Source organism: Augochlora pura, chromosome 5 (genome assembly GCF_028453695.1).
Source record: "Augochlora pura isolate Apur16 chromosome 5, APUR_v2.2.1, whole genome shotgun sequence".
Classification (NCBI taxonomy): Eukaryota; Metazoa; Arthropoda; class Insecta; order Hymenoptera; family Halictidae; genus Augochlora; species Augochlora pura.
The window spans coordinates 467,458-488,285 of record NC_135776.1 but is presented as its reverse complement, the minus strand read 5'-3'; the positions used below and the strand labels follow the sequence as shown (position 1 = coordinate 488,285).

Here is a 20,828-nt window from a genome sequence, read left to right as displayed (position 1 = left end):
TGTGTAGTAGAAAACTTCATTGCGTTGAACTTCAGATTTCAGACATCCCGTCTCGGAGCAACTCAAAGTGAGTTGGGTTGTCTATCAGCACGTTCTGGTAAAGATAAATTAAAATTGTCTTTGTTTCAAATTAAAACGAAACTTAGAAATGGCTGCGTGGAGACAAGCAGGTTTAAAGTAAGAAAATTCTACTGAAATGCACTTACTGTTAAGAAATATTAATGTTATTAGAAGTATGTTATATAACTTCTACGCGTATTTCTTATTAAATTTTTATTGTAGTTACATCAATTATTCGCAAATTGCTGCAAGGCTTGTTAGGCAAGCCCTGAAGTCTGATGTTAGGGCAGAAGCTGCGAAACGCGATGATGCAAACATAAAATTTACTGCATGGAAAGATGGTAAACCAGTTAGTAAGTATAACTGGAAACATTTTATAGAACCCAGTTCATTTTCGTATATAATTTTTAATCGAGGTTTATTCATTATATATACCTCATGGGTAACCTTAAAGAATCAGCAATGAAGTTTCTTTCAACTTTTGGAATTAATTTTTATATACACATTCCATTTAAATAAATTTAGTTCCTCATATAAGCGATTTACTACAAGAAAATGTTTTATTACAGCTGAAAGGCAATAGTTACAAGAACTTGTAAGTTTATAGTCCTGTGTGATAGATGATTGACAACTGTGTGAAATTAATTCTGTTTGCAGAAGTGCATAATTACTATTTTATGAAAACTTTATGTGACTAAAACAGTCTAGATATCATTGATATTCTTAGCTTTTTTTTTTAGAACAGTCAAGTTATAATTGACTATGAGAGAGAGAGTGTAACATTTTTTGTGAGACAACTAACAATTTTGCCAGAGCATGTCATTTAACAATATTGTACCACTAGAAAAAGTAAACCGTTTTAGTTTCTCTTTATTAACAAATGCAGGAAATGTAATAATTTACACAAATTACATTTTGTTGACACTATATGTGTTTGTTGCAGAAAAAGTCTAAATTGGGATATCACAGATGAGAGGAAGTCATCCTTTTCCTAGGTTCACACATCCACATACATAACATATGAAAGAAAAGATAGCGGAGTTTAACAAAGTAGTAACATATGTATGGTAATTCCAGACATGCTCATCTGAAGTAAAAATATTTCTCTTGAAGTTGCAAGTTCTTTTTTCCAATTCGTCCTACCTTTATCTATTAAGATGCATCACCTTATGGTAGGACAATGTGCTTTACAGTGTACTGAAAACAAAACATTGTTAGACTTAAAACAGTTTTGTTTTGTAATTTGTAATATTTAGTCAGACGACATTTACCGATAAATTCTGAAACAAGATCGTTATCGCTGTCGCCACGCATTGTTCCTGTAATTTCTTCATCTTCTACCATTGGTAAAAACAAGTGAACGAATTCAGCTGTATATGGTGGAGCAATTGCTTCCAAAACCTACAAATAAAATGTTGTCAATGCAACTGTAATATATGTGCATTTATTATAAAGACATTCATACCTCTGTAACGAAATATCTAATTAAGGAAACGTCTGTATCTCCTCGTTGCCAACATTGTTTAATATAACATACAACAGGTACTACACAACCTTTGCTCAATAAATTGACCATTCTGTCAATTAACATCTTTTTCATTTCCAACTGTGTAAAATTAAAATATGAATGTCTCGGTAACTATTCCTTAATTGACAAAAATTCCTTTTTCGAATATTCATACCTGTACAAGAATCTCTAATTCATCCTGTTTACTTTCAAACAACTGTACAAGAAGTTGCAGCACTTTCGGATGCAATAGCGGATGGCAGACAACTACCTCATCTAGCAATGCAAGGTGCACGGGACAGTGTTCTGTGCATAATTTGAAGTACGATGGTTCTGTTACAGTGCATTCTACCCACCTTATTACACCTACACTTACGACAGGAAATCTAAATAAAAATATAAGGTTAAAGAATTTATGCCTACACTTATATTAATAATACCAAAACCCTTAATTAATCGTACCTTATGCACTGATATAAAGTATGTAATTCGGCTACCAATTCAGTGGATCCCTTATTAATGTTGCAAATATTATGCACTTTCTCAATAGCCTGAATAGTTGTTTTTAAATCATCTTTGTTTAATTTGCGTGCATGGCCTTTTTTAGCAGGTATATCGCACACGCTAGCTGCGTAAGCCAATAAATAAATATACTTTGGCTTATGTTCAGGATTGATTTTCACGCTGGGTTTGAAAAGGGCGTCAACCAATAATTCTGCAATAAATAGAAAAATATCTTTTATGATGTACTCCATGTTTTTTTTTAATAATACAAGTAGAATTGAAAAAGTACATTCTTACCTAGAAATTGTGGATTTCGAAGTAATTCTATCGGAGGTGGTTCGGCAGTGGAATAATTTCGATATAATACACTAATGTCGGCAGGATTTAAAGTATTCCGCGATAACATAGATGCCAATGCTTGACACGCGCTAGGACTACTCGAAGCTCCATTTAATGCCATTGTTATTGGCGTAACATCGTGGTGGCTGTAATTAATCAAGAGAAATATATGATAATTACCTCTTTTACAGTTTACTATGTTCAATCGTTTTTTCTTACTTTTGTTGAGCACATTTTGTGATCTCTTGAGAAAGCCTTTTCATCATGAATCCACCACGTGATTCTTGCGCCAGAATTTGTAACAATACTTGGCTATAAACGTAAGTATGCTGTCCATGACATACCATTTTCTACTAACAGAAAAATCGTATGTAGACATTTTTGTAGAATCGCTAAATGATAACTTTGTTCGACTGTATTGCTCACCGCGCATTCCTGGATGCTGGATTGCCAATCTTCTGTATTTTGTAGAAAGCCAGCGATTGCAGTTTTTAGAACTCGTGAAAATACTTCGATTTGTTGTGCTGCTGTTGAAATGCTTGTAATTTCACCTTGAAATCCTGCATCAGATATAAGCTAGAAAACAAAAGATTCAACGATAAAGGGTGACAATTAAATGTAGTCTTAATTGAAATTATCATAGAAGGTGTTCACCTTTATAGTAAAATTCAACATCAAGCAATCGGGATATTCTTCTGCAAGCCTATAAATAAGGGATCGCCAGGTGGGATGCTGAATCATCTCGGTCAACCAGGCAGGAGTCTAGCAGAAACGATATTCGTTTTTAAACGTTTTGTAGACTTAATAATAACATTGGCTTACAGTTAAGTGTTTCAAATTAATAAATACATACTTCACCCTCCTCTGTGAAAATTTTGTCTGCCTTTTTAGGATCAAAAGTTTTCAATATCATATCCTTCAAATTATTTTCTACCATTGCTTGAACATCTGACACTTTTACTCCAGCAAGAATTAGCCATTCTGCTAGGAGATTTGCCATTTGAGCACAGGCAGTGTAATTTTTTGATAATAATTCTATTACTTGTTCAGGATTACCACCAGCTTGAAAGTATCTATAAAATTATACAAAATATGTAAAATAATATATACATATATAATACGCTACAGGAAATACGATGTTTCATAAAATACGACATACCTTTTGAGTTGCATAAATATACCAGGTTCCATAATATAATCAGGAGTTTTAAATTTATCTAAACATTCATTCAAAATTTCTTGGGGATTATCGAAGCTATCTTCTCCACCACAATCTTCGTTTGTCCTAGCCATTTCGTCTGTCCAACCTCCGTGATTTTCATCATAATCAGATTCCATTGTTGCTGAAATATTATACAGTTGCACACTACATACATTTTATCAAGTACAAGACACACACAAATTTTTACTTAAAAACAAATCAAATTTATTTTTTACTTAAGTAAATAACATTTATTTATTTTTTTATGTACATAAAATTCATGTAAACGTAAAGAATAACAAATATTAACGTAGATAATACAGGTACTACGACGTATTTATGAGCAGATCCTACGATTAGGTTAAGTTGCGATAAACTGTACCATAATATTTTGTAATATTGGTTACTTACTTGTGTTTATTTCTAATAAATTGAATGAACAAATAAAAAGAATTTTACGTTTTAGAAATTGTCTGTATTTAATGGGTCACATAAACATGTAAAGATAACAAACTGAAGCTAAGCTTCTCTCTGCTTGTCTACACTACACAATGATATTATAACCTCTCATTCCGCACTTTTCATTAGAATGTATGTATATAGGTAGGTACCATTTGCGTCGCGTCTAACTAATTAATACATCTAAATGCAAACTGGATACATTTAATAATCCATTACATTCATGTATGTATCATTAAAATAAACGTAACAAAGAAATTTCTCTAAATTCCAATTAAAATTAATTTTCTTTCAGAGCGTAATGACATTCATGAATATACTGAAATAAATCTAGATTTGATGACAGGTATTTCTCAAGTGGATCGTTCAAATAAATATATGTGGGTAATATAGAAGGTTGAATTAGGTCTGTGCTAATTTTTGCTTTACCATTCGTTTTATGCATGTGAATGACGGAAGCGCCTCTTTCGGGGAAAAAATTAAAGTTCGATGTTTGTACAACGCCAACTGGTGCAGCGGCGAAATGTTCAAACTGTTAACAAAATTACCAACAGTTGATTTTAGCTGTTTTACAAACAATTTCAGCGTCTTGCCACGCTTTAATTGGCGCTGTACGAAACTGAGCTTTATTTCTTTTTCATCAAAAACGTTGCAATCGTTTGCAGTCATTTCCAAATTCAAAGTATATACAGTTTGAAATATTTACAAAATTTACAAACCAATATCACAAACTAAACATTAATAGAGATGGTAAAAATATTTGTTTGATTCTGTGCTATACTCATAGTAATAGAAACTAGTATGCGTGTACTCATTTGAATCATACAAGATTATTCGTTGACGCGTGCGCACTGTTAGTTTGTTTTAAAACGTCAGTTTCGCCTCTATAACATTACACAAAGAGGCTAATCCGTGCGTAATGGTTTAATACCATAGAATAGCGATAGATAGAGAATTTAATTTTTTAAAGATTCTAATCAATTTGTTACAAACATCCTCTGCATGATTACATCGTTTTTCCTTTTTGTCCGACAGTTACAATAAATATTCAAAGAACAACTGTCAAAGGAACTTATTACTAACTTTACCACATACGAGCTGAACGCTGCGCACTACCATTTCACGGAAGAAAAAGCTTTCATTTTTCTTGGGAGTCTCTTGATATCGGAGCAGAGTGGGGCGGAAAAGTATGAATATGTATCCGTATGTATATATATATATGTGTATATGTACTATGAATGCACGTATGGATAGATAGATGCATGTGTGTGTGTGTGTGCTCCATCGTGGTGTATCGGACCAGTACCAGTACCAGTACCAGTTGAAGTAAAGTCTATTTGTGAACGACATTTTAAGAGAACGGAGTTTCATTGAACTTCCCCTTACGTTTTATGTCATACGCGGCGAACTTGCAAATATTTTCTCAATTTGCAATCGAGGTTTGCATTTTACGACGATTACGAAGTTAAAGCTTTCGTTAATTTCTGCTTGTTTCCAGCAAACCGGAACTCACGATGATGTCGAAGTTTTTACTACTCTTCTGCTTTACAACGCTTTACGTTTTGGGTATGATTTTTCAAACATTTCAAATCCTTGCCTTTCTTAAATAACAGCTAAGCCTGCCGATAAGACGCAATATACAAAAACTTCTGTACGCTTTCTATTCGTAAACGCGTGCTGAACTTCGGTTTCACATATTTTGTATTTTTTCGATTATTTATAGTCTGCTTATTGGTCTCTATATTGTTTAATAACCACTTTTTATCTGTATCGTACATTTTTTTGTTTTAAAAAAATTTTATTAACACAAAGGAACAAAGGTTAAAATATTCATATATCAACGATTTATGTTTTTTTTAAATGTAGTTATCTTTGAAATCCTTTTGATTAGTGTCTTGCTGTTAGTATACCAGTCACTTATTACTTATTTCTGAATTTAAGTTTATTGTTTGCGTGTGTCGTCTTTACAATAGGTGAGAAACAGGGGGATGTTACGACCATAAAAAATAACTCTGCTCCTGTTGCTGGTGTATCTCAAAGCAACAATGGTGAACAGAGTTTAGAAGAATTTATGGCCCATAAGGCATTGATACATGAGACACCTGTATTAGAACCCATAGTACATGCTGATAAGAAGTCTCAAGAATCACCTAAAGCTGCTTTTGAAACTCCTGTGAACCTTGCCAAACCTACAGATACTACCACTGTTAAACCTGTTCCAACCACAAATCAATCAACTACTGTACCATCCACAATTTCCACAACTGCAGCTCCAAATACTACTACTTCTTCTTCTACTACTTCTTCTACTACTACTACAACTACCCCAACTCCAACAACTCCAACTACTACTAGCACTACAAGTGTACCAGTTACAACAGTCAACCCAGTGGTGCCTACCACTCCATCACCCCCTCTAAATCCTAGAAAATGGGTAGTAAGTGAAAACAATGTAACCTGCATCGTGATTCAGATGTCTGTACAGTTCAATATTACTTATCCAAAGAACAAAAATATGGTTTGTACACAAAGAGAATTTATTTATTTAGTGTGGACTAAGCTTGTCTGCAGTGACTGCAATATATACAATAATAATTTCAGAATTCCTCTATATCATTTGATATGCCAGTTGACAATGCAACCACCAAAGTAAGTGGAACATGTGGCAAGCTTGAACAAGTGCTCAAGTTGACTTGGTCTAATAAGGAAATTGCTGGTAATTTGATGCTGAACTTCACCAAAAATGAGACTACAAAACACTATTCCCTTCGCCGTATGGAGGTTGTTCTTCCACAGACAGATTTTCCAGACTCAACATTGAGTGAGACCTTATGACTTTATTGAATATTTACTGAACTCGTGTGTTGTCAGATACACATTATGCATTTTCTTCTTTTTACCAGATACGTCTATGGTCCTGGTACATGAGCCAACCACCTATGCAGCTGCATTAACAAATTCCTATAGATGTTTAGAGAAACAGGAATTGAAGTTGAAGTTGACTAATACCACCCAAGACATTGGCATCATTAGACTAATAGGATTACAGTTCCAGGCGTTTAAAACAGATAATTCCACAAATTTCGGTTTAGGTATGTTATAAAATCTCAAAGGAAAGTAATTGGTCAATTTTCATTGTATTTATTCACGTACTAATATTCTATTAAATTTTGCATATTGCAGCTAAGGATTGCGAATTTGTCACACCCGACATTATACCGATAGCGGTTGGCTGCGCACTTGCATTATTAGTGATTGGAGTGTTAATCACGTACTTGATTGGACGTCGACGAAACCAAAGTTCCGGATACCATAGCATGTAATTTTTCTATTATTTTTTATCTCTTCTTTATTACGTCGATATCTATGTTTATGTACTGCATGTTAATACCAAACAAATTACTGCTTTTTTCTTGATATGAAATTGTTTCGATTAAGACTTCTCTTCCGAATGAAAGAACTTTGAATCGAGTGTACCAGCGACAACGGTTTTGTTTCGTGGAATTTGTCTTTCTTTTAGTTAATTATGTGTACAGGGAATTTTGTAATAATGATACTTTAACATTGATATATTGTTGCCCGATATATCCAATGAAAGCATTCTCGGTCCATATGCCTTTCTCGTTTAGGATTGTGATTAATGTTTGCAACATACGTTCTTTCATTTATGTTATATTGTGTAATAAGATTGCTCGTCGGACATGATAAAAATATTTTTTAGGAAATAAACACTGTAATTCGAAACTATTCGTAGATTGAGTTATAATTAGTATGAGTTATGTTTAAGCGTTTTTGAATGACTAAACTTGCTGTCTGTATTTTTCAATACTGACCTCGGTTCGCGAATTCGACACAATTGATATAATATATAAACTGAACAAAGTATATACGTTTTACTGTGATAATACTTTAATGAGAATTAAATCGATTCAGAGAAATATCAAATTCGCTGCTGAAAATCTATTAATTTGTAAGAAGTCAACTTTCCATATATATGAACTGCATCGTTTATTCGTCAACATATGTATAATATATTTTACATTATCTTTCTTTTTTAGTAGTAAATAACACTAATACTTCTAGGGAAAGAAGGAATATTATACTATAAAATAGTGTCCGGTTTTTAAGTATAAGCCTGTCTTTATGAATAAAGAGCTTGGTTGCTAATAAATTACAATATATTTAACAGTTATGTCAATCATTATCATTCCTGAATACATTTTGTTTTCATTCCCTGCGTAAAGAATTCGGAATATTTATTTGTACTGTGTTCGCGAGAAGATCTACTTCACAGATACTAAACGCACGATCATCGAGTATTTCTGGTAAATTAGTTCATTGCTGATAAGGATATATGTACATATACATTATTTTTACTATAAGCGTGTAATGTTGTCTGCCATGACATTTGTTTGTTTCGAAGGTAACTATGAAATTATAAATGTCGAGACCGTCCGTATGACTATAGAATTTGTTAGCAAATCATTGTAGAGACCGCCTATTGTGCATAGTGAAGACGTTATCTCTGTGTTCGGTTACAGGGATGTTCCTACCTTTACTGACAACGGGTGACATAACCTAACCTATGCACCTGCGTACAGTCATGTATTAATATCTCTACTGCTTTGTAAATAAATGAATACAGCAAGCAGGTTGTTACGGAAAATTCACACCACGAGTCTTGACATCTCTTTTAAAACCTGCAGTCGTGAAGCTAAGGTAAACGTTAATTATTCCCTTTCTTATTTTCTTTTTTTTTTATTTATCATGTGTGATTCTACATTGCGCAACGACGTTGATATAGTAATTCTCCGCAGTTTTGTCAATTTTTTTTTTAAACATTCTCGTTGATTTATACGCAATGAACTTTGATGGTTTAAATTCGCTACGTTCTACGTTTCGAATTTTAACGAGTAGCTTGTGAATACTTTTAATTGCATAGTGGATAATTGTGAATTTCAGGTTTGTGCGTGTTTGCGTGTTCGTGTGTATATTTATGATTTGGAGTTTTTATGTATTGCATATAATATTTCAATACTTGAACATCTCTTCTCTTATTAAAAATTTGCAAGCGGACTGTTTATGTGTTAATTGTGGAATCATGCACGATTGATAATGCGTTCATGTAAAGAAAATTATGAATAATAATAAAACTAGTTGAATTGAAGAACTTCAAAATTAATGTTGAATTGTCCTAGTATATAGTTAAATAAAGTAATGAAGTATACGAAGAATTTATGCAAGTATAAAATGATAAAATTATAAATATAATATAAATGTGCAACGTTATTTTTTAATAGAATTGATCAAACTGAAATTGAAATCATTCGACGCGTACGTGAATGTCTTTACAGCATCTGACAAATTTTACAAGCTAAAGGTACGTTTTACTAACTTGAACTTTAATACTTTCTGATAGTTTAGGTTAAAAATATTTGTACAGAAAATTATCTTCGAGAAACAGTGATTATGTCAAGTTTGACTTTTTTCATTTTCAATATTATGTAATGGAATGTGCAGGTCTTTATTTCTTTCTTTTTATGTTCATCATTTTAAACGTAACAATAACAGCTTCAGAATAATTTCTGTATTGCAAGCAAGCTCCAATAGAGGTTAGGATCGCCAATAGTATCGAAACAATAACTTAGAGAATCTGAAATTTGAAAAATATCTGTTTCATAATTTGTTCTAGTAAAGTGAAATATCGTTAATTGTTCAATCATTTTTGCTTCAATATTAAAAATGTTACAAGTTTGTAAAAAATGAAGTCTAAAGATTTATTGGCTGATTTGTTGCTATAAAAATAGCATTGCCTTGTACCATTAACGACACAAAGACTTTAATAGGCTGAACATTCGTGTAATTTGATTTTTCTATTCTCTTTTTCTCGTTGAATGTTTTATTCACATACCTATAATTAAAAAGACAATGCAGACATATTATTTTTCGTCTACCTTCAGGTGACATGATATTCCAACAATGTAAACTATGACAAATAAAAATTTGAAGTGGGGAAGAGACGCGGATTAATTGGGATTTTCCATCAACAATTCCAAAAATTATTAGGAACAACTATTTTGATATTTTTGTACGTTTCGAAACGAGCTTCCGATAATTTTGGTGATTCAAATAGTCCCATATTTCTGCAGGTTCTCTCTTTCATTTATAATCCGCATAAACATTGATAAAATCATGATTTACGCTCGGTGGTCTGCATTATCTTATCTTGGTAAACTGGAGACGAATGCATGATAAAACAACACACCCAATGTCGAAATTTTTTTCCCTGTTAATACTGTTCGTACAACACACGTGACCTGACGTTAAATTGATAATTAGTCGAAGACTATCTTCATTAATTTTCATAACGAGTGCGGTAGGTCGACCGTCAAATACCGGATAAGATATACAACTATAAAAATAAAAGATCGTTTTGGTACGTAGCGCAGTATTTGGAAAAATTTCATTAACAATCTCTTTTTGATGCATTTGGTTGGATTCTAGGGTATTTCTATGGGATTTTCCGACAATCATCAGTCAAACTAAGTTTTCATTGCGTTTAAACTCCCAGTGAATACTTAATAACATCTACTTCTACTAAGTTACTTTATTCTACTTCTGCTAATTACGCGACAACAATTTGTATTCGCAGAAACATTAAAGATACTTGAATTGCTTCACCAATTAATTTCTATCAATTACGTGGTTCGACATTAAGTAGAATAAGTAATGCAGCACGATAAATATTGATCTCAAGTAGAACTAGTAAACAATAGTCATACACAACAATGTTCGAAGGGCATGTGGTCGTCGAACGTTCAAATCCAATCAAAAGAAAAAAGTAATTTCACAACTTTTTTCTACACATAACAAATTGTTTTCAGTTCCAGTGATTGTATTCTGAGAATGATCTGTTGCGTTTCCTCGAGGCACAGTGAATTCTGCCACCTTGAAAACAGAATTTTCCAATGATTATTAACATAAAAAGTATCGTATCGAACTTACAAGAAAAGTGGCGCTTCATACAGCTCTGTTGAAATTCATTGTTATTGAAATATTCATCTTCCGCTTCTTTATCTTTGTACCGTGATTTTTTCACGACGTCTCATCGGCCATGAATTTCATGACTCACCAGCACACAGATACATTCGTTCTTGCAGATGGAAGATACACCTAAACAATTGTCAAGTTAGATTTAAATTTGGATATTTATGTAACAAATTACGGTGTTCTCATTCACGTTTTTCATCGTATATACATTTAGTTTGAACTTGTTTTGAAGTTGATACATTTCGCATACCATACAGAATTTCTCGCAGTAACGGTGAAACCCGGCTGGTTGCAGCATACACCTGAAAAGTACACGAATTAGAAATGAATCAGTGAAGTTTAACTAACAATGGTACATTTTCGCTTACCTTTTCAGCAGGAATCGTGGATGAAAGATTCTTTGAATTCGATCAAATTTGTTGATTAGAATTTTCGGATTAGGCTGGCTCGGTCTCGATGGCAAATCAATTCCTAAATAGTACTGTTCCCGTTTGTCCTCGTATCCGAACATTCCAAGATAACTGCGTAACTCGGTTTCGAACCATTTAGTCACCAAGGATGACTCCGTTTATCTGGCAAAGTTACACTTCAAACGCCGCGATTCTCGGTTCCTTGATTTCTACTGGCACCGTGATCGCCAGACACCGTGCGATTAAAGATTATTACCTAGTCCTGAGAAGCGTGGTATTTAAATCATGATCACCTGATTGTGTGACTCTCGATACAAACAACGGTAAACGTTGATGTAAGAACCGATCCACCTTCGGACATCGTAACTGGGGATTGTCAAAGAACGTAATAGAAAGATCATCATTGAGAATGATTTTCGGTAGTCGGAAGAACAGAGGACAAATATTACTTCCAATGTTAATATTCTTTTGCGAATATTAAGTAAGTGCGCGCAAGGCAGCAGAGCGTGGTACAATAAACAGATCGATTACACTCTGAGAGTCTTTGTCATCCATTCCATCCAATCGAACAATCGTCAACAATTGGCCACGTCAGTTGTAAATACTCTTTGTTTATATTTAAAAATAAATTCTTTGGGTCACGGAACTCGATGAAATTAAATGTAAATAATTACAAAATGTCGGCGCCTTCTCTGGGTTTAAGAGTCGTTCAAAAAAAAATCGACGGTTCAGAGTCTCTGGAATCAGCTTCGTTGCGTATACATAGTTAAAAATGATCTGCCAGCGTGCTTTATCAAAGAACAATATCGCACAGCTGTTCTCGTGCGAGGCAAGAGGCAAAGTTCCTGATTTCTAAAAAGAATTTTTCCAGAAATCGCTGGAACACGACGATCCTCCGCGAATCAAGCTTTACAGCAAGAAAAGTTATTTAAAAGTCCATCTTATCGGGTAATATTGCTGCACGACGTGCGAACATTGTTACATAAGGCTACTTAAATTACCATCGTAGAGCATATATTATAATTGTCACATTAATACGTTGAATATTCCGTACGCAGAGCACCGATTGTTCTGTCGACGGTCGGTTCACGATCGTTCGAGAGCGTCGTCATTCCCTCTTTTAGTTCTTCTTCTTCTTCTTCGTCTTCTCCATCGGCATAATACAGTGCTAGTGTTTTCTTTTTAAAGAAAAGACGTACGCCTGGCGAACGATTCGATCCTGTTTATTGACCAAGGATCGTGCTTGCAGAGTTACTATGACAACGTCCCGTGTACAACCGCCGTTGGAGTAGCCAGCAGACAAGTGCATCTGCGAGATGAAAACAGCTTCCGGTTGCCAAGGGAACGACCCGGCCGGAATTTGATGGGAACCGTGGCAAATTATCAATTTAATCATCAAACGACGATGGATTCATTATTGGAGGCTTACTACAGTGCCAACGCTAGCTGCGAATCGTCATTGAACTTTAATGTGGAAACCGCCTTCGACGATCCGCAGAGTTTCGAAACAGAGGAGGCTTGCTTCAACTCGCAAATGTCGCTAAAAGATAAGTATCGGGTGGACAGGCAAAGGTACAAAGCGATGAGACAGTGGACGCGATTCAAGAAAGGTGAGCTCTCCTCATTCTTCTTTGTTTCGTTCGATCTTAATCATTTGTTTTCTTTTGTTCCCGTTATGACTGATATCTTCTTTGGTGTACCCTTTTTCCAGAGAAGCTGGCCTCTAATTCCGAGGAGTTCTTTATTCTGAGACTACTATCTTTCAACATTTTAGCACAATGTCTGCTGGAAACTTATCCATTTCTGTACAAGGGCCACGACAAACGGGCACTATCTTGGAGGATTAGGAGGCAGCTTCTCTTGCAAGAAATTTTAGGAGCTCAGGCTAATGTTAGTCTTCTAGAGATTACTCGCTATTGTTTTAATCGCCTAAGATCTTCGTCGTACTTTCGAATCAGAATAAAAGTCTGTTTCCATGTCGAGGTTTGAAATATCGAACGTTGGCAGCTGACTCGTTGGTTCTCTGTTGAATTTATATGTGACAGTCAAACAATATACCGTAATATTTCATGAGAATCTCTGTTTTAGGTAATCTGCCTGCAAGAGGTGCAACAGGATCACCTGGATGAGTTCCTGGTTCCGTTCAAAGATCTGGGTTACAATTACATTTATAAGAGGAGAACAAACGACAAGAGAGACGGTCTACTATTTTTGTATCGAGCAGATCAGTTTGTACTTCTGGATTACGCGAAAGTCGAGCTCTACCAGTCGGGCATAGAGCTCTTGAGCAGAGACAATGTCGGGATCATTGCTAAACTAGCAGTTAAGGATAGTCCTGATACACAGTTTGTAATCGCCACCACACACTTACTTTATAATCCCAAGAGAAACGACGTGAGATTGGGACAAACGCAACTATTGCTTTCCGAAATTGAGAGAATAGCTTTTCTGGGAAATACACTGTAAGTGTCTCTTCATTGACGCTCGAAGTTGCTAATAATACACATTCAGCTCACACTATTAGTTCTCCAAACGATTTAACTGTTTATTGTATTTGTTCCATAGGACTGGTGCTAAATACTTGCCAATCATACTGGCAGGAGATTTTAACTTAGTACCATATTCTGGGGTCTACAAGTTTCTTACAGAAGGGGTCTTCGAGTACGAAGGAAAAGGAAAGAACCTTAAGCATACGATGTTTCGGTCGCTATCCAATTCTTTGATACCATCCCGATTATGCATCACGGATAATTGCCAACATTATAATATATTGAAGAAACGGCTACGAGGAGAAGGCTCTGCTAAAGTTATGGTAGGTTCGTAATGTTTCATTCTTTGCCTGGAAATCACAATTAATTTGTCATACCATCAGGCAAGGGAATGACCATTTATTTTTCTGTAGGCTTTGAGTAACTCTCACAATTTTGCAATGATCCATTTTAATTGTTTGCAGTTAGAGAATAGCGAGAAGATGGACTTGGAAGAGAATTTAATGGGCAACAGTTCCAGTGTATGTGGTGAAGTGAACGCTGACACATCAGATCATCAAGTCATCGAGGTTGTACGAGGCTATCAGGCAAAATTCTCTTCCGGTACCTTGACGCATCCGTTTCATTTCTCAAGTGTATATAAACACCGAAATAATCGAGGGGAGCAGGAAGCGACGACCAACCAAGGGTCATGGATCACGGTTGACTACATTTTCTATAGCAATATGGAGCCGTTAGAGACTTACCGATTACCTACAGTGGAGGAATGCAATATGTTGCCTACCATACCTAATTTCGCAGTTGGCAGTGACCATCTTTGTTTAGGGGCAACCTTTAAAGTGTGCAAGTCGAAACTCTAGAAAAATGATTTCGGTGATTACGTTGCATATAAATGTAAAAATCACAAACATCTCTTATAAGTTGCAGATAACAATGAATTCTTGTATCAGATCGTATCAAAGTAAAACGCAAAGTTTATGTTTCAGAGCAATGAGAAATTATCTCCACTTTTTTTTTTTAAGAGAAAACATTGTTGTCAAATGTTAATTACTGTTTCCAATCTCTTACAATCGTAGACTACATAATATATAATTTATAAATGGAACTGTCGCCTTAAAATTTAGACGATAATTATTTAAATCAAAGTTGTTATACTATAAGTATGATAATTGTTACTATTACCTTTCCACGAATCATAGGTTTTTAATACCCCATTTAGGTTTCCGTTCTTGTAATATACATATATATTGTATATATATATAGAAGACATTTTTAAGAAATAGATTTGTAATACACTTTGAAATTAACATACATCGAATATTTATTAGATTGCATTCTTCCCTTTACAAAAGCAGATTACACTTCAACAGCTCAAAAGAAATTTTCATTACATGTAATTAGACAGATGAAAATTAATTGTAATAAACTTTTTGTATTATCTGTGATGTGAAAGTTAATAAAGGTAGAAGGGTTAGAACGGAGTCTACGTGTTTCTTGTTATCATTCTCCATCTTCCGTTTAATGAAATTTGGGCAACTATAACGAAAACTTTTTTACTATCACGAAAAGGCGAACATGGATTATGGGACATTTATTTGAATGCTGCTTTTATGTTTACAAAACGTTTAATATACTTGGCAAAACAATTCTGATTTTATACGAAATGTTCCTCATGTTTTATAGTACATGCATTTGTTTTTAAGTGTACTGCTATATCTCGTATTTATACGAAGTTTTAATTAATGTAAATATAGACGGACGTTGATCGTTTAACACATACGTATACACTAATTAAAAGATAATAGCGTTACAAATGTGAAGTACGCTTAGTCCCTTTTCGAATCTGTGATCTCTCTGAGTGAAATGAAACAACAGTTATTTTGCTTTATTGTTATGATTACATTTTTACAATGATCTGTGCATATCGATTGTTGAAAAATTAAATACATTAGTATAGTCTGTGTTATACTTTCTTATCATTTGTTTGTTATTGTAAGTTTGATTCAAAGTCGATGTCAAAATTAATTACCTGATACTGAATATCATACGAAGAAGATTCTAGCGTACAGTGTCTGTGAGGTAACTGCCTATAATGAGATGCTCCGCGTAATGATCTACAACAGGCGCCCAATTAGTTTGATATCGACTTAAGTATATTTCATTACATGTAAATTATAAGTATGTATTTAAAACTTGTGTACAGTACAAAAAAATGTGAAGAGTATTCATCACCTTATGCATGAATATTCATGCTATAATTTGTTAGCGTCAGGGAAAACCAGAAGCTCGATCGTCAATTTTGCAGACTTTAAGGTACACATTAAAAATATTTGGTATATATAAATCATAGAGAAATTACATTTTATAATATAATACACGGTATGTTATTCAAACATATACATCTATCTGTTACAATTAATAAATGTTGCACTGAAACTCAAACACTACGCTTTGTGCTGCAAGTATAGCAATTATTTTTCGTAATTTCTGAATCAATGTACGATTATTAAATTTGATTACCATAGAAATCATTAGCAGGTTGAAATTGTGAATTATTTCGTTATTGGGCAGAGCAATGTGTAATATAAATTTTTTTATATATGTATATTATTCAATAACGCGATATTATTTTTATGTAAAAATATTAATCTGTTAACAATCGTCTACTCTGATACGGTATTTCATTAATACTTTATTGAAAGAACGGATTTTTATATTTTCGGATCATAAAAGTCTAATTATTTGACGTGAAAAATTTAAATCAAATTGAACAAGATTCGCGTGTTAAGTTCATAAATTTAATTAACATTATATTAATTTTGAAGGGCACACGGGAATCTGTATGCTACCGTAAGTAACTTATTACATATACGAGAAAGATTGCATAAATCGTTATTGCACTAAATGTTCAACAAAATTAACTTAGATTCCTGACTTTCCCCCTTCTGCAAACGTTATAAATATTTGTATTTTTCTTATATATATATTTGAACCTAATATATGGTATTAAAATATGCCTAACGCTACTTTAAGCTACAAACATAAGTAGATTCAGATCATTCTAAATACAATTATATTATGAGATACAATTTATGTACATAAAATAATAGTTACCTGTCCTTAAATAACGAAGAGAAATAATTAGATAGTGCTTGCTGAAAAAGCAAGAACTGCTTTCAGACAATTGCTTTCAACAGATCTATTAAATATACACAAAGTGATATAACAAAATCGTCCGTATTATTACATGTACATATGGCGAATTCAGAGAATAAACAAAACAAACTTCGCGCGCGCGCGCGCGCCCGCGTGTGTGTGTATATAACATATCTAATTATTATATTCATTTGTAAATAAATCAATCTCGCATATATTCTCGATTAGATCTAGACGATTATTCTATGTATAGTGTATGTATAATAAGTAAATACAAATAGCTTCTCGATTTTGCAACAAGAGACATAAAAATAAAATATTTGTGTTAAAGAAATTGTTGCATCTCGTAGCAATAGAATTTTCTGAGTTAACAGTTCATTAATAACCATTTATATCCTATACATATATGTCTTATATAAAAAAATAAACTTTTGCAAGAATTCGTTTAAACTAACAAAATCGAGAATAGTCAATGGATGATTTTATTTTTCTGTTTGTTAATTGCACCATGATAATTATCGTATAACAAGATTCTCAGATTGTAGAACATTCGAACGACATTTCTTTGTTACGTGATTAGAGATTCTTTTTAGTCATGTAACAATGTAATACGTTAAAAAGAAAGAAAGAATAAGTATGTAAAACTTAATTAATTAATTCGATGGTTTTGATTTGTTTAACATTCATTTGATTGCATGTGTTGAATTCGTATATGTTGTAAACTTAATAAAATTATTGCAATATTTCACTACTATAATTCTATTAAAATTCTATACTCGACTGGACCTGCTGCCCAATCATATAACTTACATTTAAATTTTGTATCTAACATTTTTAATATTTACTTTACATTATCTCATCGATCATAAAATATAAAACTGTATGTAAATATTTCGCTCTTATGTAACATTAAAAATGTTGCGAAGAAAAATATCATTTTTAATTATTTGTTTTCCCATCTTAAATGGTAATAGACTTAATATTAATTTCACTTTCGCATAAAAAATATCAAAATGAAAACAATTTTTTAAACTTCATATTGCACCTATTACATATATGAACATGTTATTCTATTAATTGTACAAAATACATTAAACTATTTTAATTTCTCGTCTTATTTCCTCTTCATTCTGATGTTTTCTATCAATATAAGTACTAAAAACATTAATCTGTCCAGACACAATGAGACAAACTCAAAATTACTTTCATCATATATATGATATATACATTTATGTGTATATATGTAAAAATCGTTGAACTTAGTCTGGCATAATCTTAAAATCTTGCTCACTCAGAGTGCAGAAGGTGTGATACAACAGAAAAGAAACAAATTAATTTAATTGGTAAAGCAACCCTCCTATTTTCCACTCTTGTTTAAGAATAAATCTTTAGCTATGTATACCCTAGTTATTATACCTGTATTAAAATAAGTACCTGTGCTATAATCTATTGCTGAACTGTATGAACATCTATTTAATGAACGAATTGTTTCAACTAATTGAACCGTTTCGAATACTACTGTAGAATACGATAACGCTACGACTTGCTTTTTACACACTTTAACACTAAATTGATTAATAAAGTAGCCTGGAGGAAAAACAAGTCAAATGAATTGTTCCAGCGATTTAAAAATGAAACTTACCAAAGGACTGGCTTATCCTTTTATGCTTTCGTTTATTGTCAGAATTCTTTTATTTAGTCAACGTTGGGTACCTCGCATCTAAATGAGTATTCAACACATAGCAAAAGACAGATTTCCTGTTGTTTCTCGATAATACGCTGCGTTTTCTGATTATATCACACCTTGAGAAAAGTCCACTTTCTTACAGAGATATAAGGGGCAATAAAGTTTGTATCTGAACAATAAATAAGTTAACATTCTAATGTTAGAAAGTCGAAACATTTTCCTTAGTTGCAAAAGAAGATTCTATGAGAAACCAATAAGAGTGCTTTAGACGTAAGTAAACGGTTTGAGTAACTCTGTACTTACAAAACACCAAAGTAATTGTTACACGTGATGGGGGCAAAAGAATTAATAGTAATAAATTATGTTGATATCTTGTTAATACTATGAAAGTTTTTTTTCATATCCAAACTAACACACAAGTAAAACTAAAAAGAGTAACGTTAACATATGTATATAAATCTCTTTTAAATACGAGGCTCTCTCGAGACTGTTGCATATACAAATTGAGAATTCCATTATTTTTTGTTTTTATTTTCTTTTTTTTTTTTTCAATTAAAATAATCGTTCCGAGAACACGTTTCCGGCTTTTACTGTACTGTGACGCCGCATCGCTTTCGTTTACTTTCTATAGAATAATTTTGGTACGACGGATTTGCTCACCTGAACAGTGAGTAAAATATTTTTGCCCCAAATTGGAAGAATTCGCAAATCGAAATTCACAATTTCTCAAAGCACGGAAAGGATACAGGATGGATAATAACTTGACGAACAGGGCTGGTGATGCGAACGACGAAGGTGGTCATCTGGTTGGTGAATCAATCGAACGCGGATGTTGTTCCAGAGTCCAGGTGTTAGCACTGGGCGAGTGGATTCCATTGTTAGCACTCCAAGCCTATAGGCCATGGGCAACCAATGTTAAAAAGAAAGAAAAGAAAAAAACAGTTTGTTAGTTGATTTAATTATGATTGATTCATGTTAATATCAAGTCTCTGAATAGTACAATAGTCGAGAGAAACCTAGTTAGTGGGAAGCAATGCTTTAGCTTAGAAATGCATTTGATATTTTTAACTACATGATCGATAAGTTAATCGTATGATTTTTCATATAGATTCAATGATATAATCAAATATTCAATACCGAGATCGCGATGAATAAACGAACACTGAGCAACTGCTTCACACCCTGTTTTATCAATATAGTGTTTTGAAATATTTCTTTCTTATATTGTTCGGGCTTCGACTGATGTGGTCGTTAGCCTATCGTTAACCCTCTAATTAGAAATCAATTGTTAACCTTCTGCTACAGTTTAAGTGGTTTCTCGGAGAGATTCACTTTTTACCATGCAGTTTTTCTATGGTAAATTGAACAATTTACAGTAAAGAATCTAATGAAAAGACAATCCTTGAATTCTATTAACACAGCCTTGTTAATCAGTGAATATAATGATAACTGAATGATTAGAGGGTTAAACTATTCCGATTTAAAGTTTCATGAGATTATGTATCCTCCCCGCATGTAGGATACCCACGAGAATAGATGGACAGAATTCTATAACACTATACGTATAATGTGTAATAGTTATCGAAAGACACGAATGAGTACAAACAAGCAGATTTAAAAATAGTGATAATAACAAAGTTAAGTACATTCTTGTTCTTTTAGATAGCTTGGGTGTGCACCTGCCACCATGTACAGCAGAGTTAAATATAAAGTGATATTGTACATACGTTTGACTTAACATTAAATGCATAACTTAATGGCAACGCTATTACTGGGAATCAGTTTAGTTTTGACAATTAATTATCCTAACGATCATAGAAGCGAAATGACATCTCCGTGAAAAAGTTATTTGTCGTTTTAATTTGATGTGTTTCAGGCATTTAACTTAAAGTCACCCTTATGCATACTTATTATTATTATTATTATTTCTCTTATTATTCCTCGACGAAACATTAAATATAGTGTA

At 33.3% G+C, this 20,828-nt stretch overlaps 5 protein-coding genes and 1 long non-coding RNA gene across 24 annotated transcripts in view; 3 read left to right on the top strand and 3 right to left on the bottom strand.

The window, feature by feature from the left end:
* Window positions 1-8: 8 nt before the first annotated feature.
* LOC144470169 (protein stunted) lies at window positions 9-1,172 on the top strand. 2 transcript variants are annotated; one of them, XM_078181051.1, is made up of 4 exons: window positions 9-177; window positions 283-413; window positions 630-655; window positions 1,004-1,172. In XM_078181051.1, exons 1-3 carry the CDS (start codon window positions 149-151, stop codon window positions 641-643), a joined length of 174 nt encoding a protein of 57 aa, XP_078037177.1. In that variant the 5' UTR covers window positions 9-148; the 3' UTR covers window positions 644-655; window positions 1,004-1,172. The 2 variants fall into 2 exon arrangements, with proteins under 2 accessions (XP_078037177.1, XP_078037179.1); XM_078181053.1 differs by lacking the exon at window positions 630-655 and having other exon boundaries at window positions 15-177.
* On the bottom strand, window positions 552-4,470 carry Th1 (negative elongation factor complex member TH1). Of its 2 annotated transcripts, XM_078181050.1 has the most exons (12): window positions 4,023-4,470; window positions 3,570-3,753; window positions 3,264-3,483; window positions 3,065-3,172; window positions 2,837-2,986; window positions 2,630-2,760; window positions 2,369-2,556; window positions 2,030-2,282; window positions 1,743-1,953; window positions 1,526-1,666; window positions 1,332-1,461; window positions 552-1,257 (listed from the first exon to the last, which is right to left on the bottom strand). In XM_078181050.1, the coding sequence occupies exons 2-12, from the start codon at window positions 3,746-3,748 to the stop codon at window positions 1,223-1,225; spliced, it is 1,746 nt and encodes a 581-aa protein (XP_078037176.1). In that variant the 5' UTR covers window positions 3,749-3,753; window positions 4,023-4,470; the 3' UTR covers window positions 552-1,222. The 2 variants fall into 2 exon arrangements, with proteins under 2 accessions (XP_078037176.1, XP_078037175.1); XM_078181049.1 differs by having other exon boundaries at window positions 552-1,461; window positions 4,023-4,469.
* A 516-nt stretch (window positions 4,471-4,986) lies between these two features.
* Window positions 4,987-7,817, top strand: Lamp1 (lysosome-associated membrane glycoprotein 1). 3 transcript variants are annotated; one of them, XM_078180954.1, is made up of 6 exons: window positions 4,987-5,273; window positions 5,569-5,636; window positions 6,044-6,588; window positions 6,672-6,891; window positions 6,974-7,162; window positions 7,254-7,817. In XM_078180954.1, exons 1-6 carry the CDS (start codon window positions 5,260-5,262, stop codon window positions 7,391-7,393), a joined length of 1,176 nt encoding a protein of 391 aa, XP_078037080.1. In that variant the 5' UTR covers window positions 4,987-5,259; the 3' UTR covers window positions 7,394-7,817. The 3 variants fall into 3 exon arrangements, with proteins under 3 accessions (XP_078037080.1, XP_078037082.1, XP_078037081.1); XM_078180956.1 differs by having other exon boundaries at window positions 4,988-5,257; XM_078180955.1 differs by lacking the exon at window positions 4,987-5,273 and adding an exon at window positions 5,344-5,509.
* Window positions 7,818-7,903: 86 nt separating this feature from the next.
* Window positions 7,904-11,763, bottom strand: LOC144470119 (uncharacterized). 5 transcript variants are annotated; one of them, XR_013494077.1, is made up of 4 exons: window positions 11,489-11,747; window positions 11,371-11,422; window positions 10,853-11,243; window positions 7,904-9,723 (listed from the first exon to the last, which is right to left on the bottom strand). It is a non-coding gene; the product is annotated as an uncharacterized LOC144470119 (long non-coding RNA). The 5 variants fall into 5 exon arrangements; XR_013494074.1 differs by lacking the exon at window positions 7,904-9,723 and having other exon boundaries at window positions 9,758-11,018; window positions 11,097-11,243; window positions 11,329-11,422; window positions 11,489-11,763; XR_013494076.1 differs by lacking the exon at window positions 7,904-9,723 and having other exon boundaries at window positions 9,758-11,018; window positions 11,076-11,243; window positions 11,489-11,763.
* Window positions 8,381-15,500, top strand: Angel (protein angel). Of its 4 annotated transcripts, none has more exons than XM_078180951.1 (7): window positions 8,381-8,493; window positions 8,612-8,789; window positions 12,780-13,140; window positions 13,242-13,420; window positions 13,619-13,992; window positions 14,096-14,342; window positions 14,484-15,500. In XM_078180951.1, the coding sequence occupies exons 2-7, from the start codon at window positions 8,706-8,708 to the stop codon at window positions 14,877-14,879; spliced, it is 1,641 nt and encodes a 546-aa protein (XP_078037077.1). In that variant the 5' UTR covers window positions 8,381-8,493; window positions 8,612-8,705; the 3' UTR covers window positions 14,880-15,500. The 4 variants fall into 4 exon arrangements, with proteins under 4 accessions (XP_078037077.1, XP_078037076.1, XP_078037078.1 ...); XM_078180952.1 differs by lacking the exons at window positions 8,381-8,493; window positions 8,612-8,789 and adding exons at window positions 8,883-9,032; window positions 9,371-9,450; XM_078180950.1 differs by having other exon boundaries at window positions 8,381-8,789.
* A 378-nt stretch (window positions 15,501-15,878) lies between these two features.
* How (protein held out wings) overlaps window positions 15,879-20,828 on the bottom strand; it is a 31,264-nt gene continuing 26,314 nt past the window's right edge. For all 8 annotated transcript variants that reach the window (XM_078180958.1, XM_078180959.1, XM_078180963.1 and 5 more), the window contains exon 8: window positions 15,879-19,754. The gene's annotated coding sequence lies outside the window, so the exon portion shown is untranslated. The remainder of the gene's footprint in view (window positions 19,755-20,828) is intronic.

Coding starts and splice junctions, on each gene's coding strand:
- Th1 (XM_078181049.1), bottom strand. CDS start 3,748: ATGGAATCTGATTATGATGAAAATCACGGAGGTTGGACAGACGAAATG. Junction 2,987..3,064: donor TGTTGAATTTTACTATAAAG/GTGAACACCTTC, acceptor TTTGTTTTCTAG/CTTATATCTGATGCAGGATT. Junction 1,667..1,742: donor AATTAGAGATTCTTGTACAG/GTATGAATATTC, acceptor AATTTTACACAG/TTGGAAATGAAAAAGATGTT.
- Angel (XM_078180951.1), top strand. CDS start 8,706: ATGAATACAGCAAGCAGGTTGTTACGGAAAATTCACACCACGAGTCTT. Junction 8,790..12,779: donor CCTGCAGTCGTGAAGCTAAG/GTAAACGTTAAT, acceptor TCGTGCTTGCAG/AGTTACTATGACAACGTCCC. Junction 14,343..14,483: donor AAGGCTCTGCTAAAGTTATG/GTAGGTTCGTAA, acceptor AATTGTTTGCAG/TTAGAGAATAGCGAGAAGAT.
- LOC144470169 (XM_078181051.1), top strand. CDS start 149: ATGGCTGCGTGGAGACAAGCAGGTTTAAA. Junction 178..282: donor TGGAGACAAGCAGGTTTAAA/GTAAGAAAATTC, acceptor TTTTTATTGTAG/TTACATCAATTATTCGCAAA.
- Lamp1 (XM_078180954.1), top strand. Junction 5,637..6,043: donor TACAACGCTTTACGTTTTGG/GTATGATTTTTC, acceptor TCTTTACAATAG/GTGAGAAACAGGGGGATGTT. Junction 6,892..6,973: donor TTTTCCAGACTCAACATTGA/GTGAGACCTTAT, acceptor TCTTTTTACCAG/ATACGTCTATGGTCCTGGTA.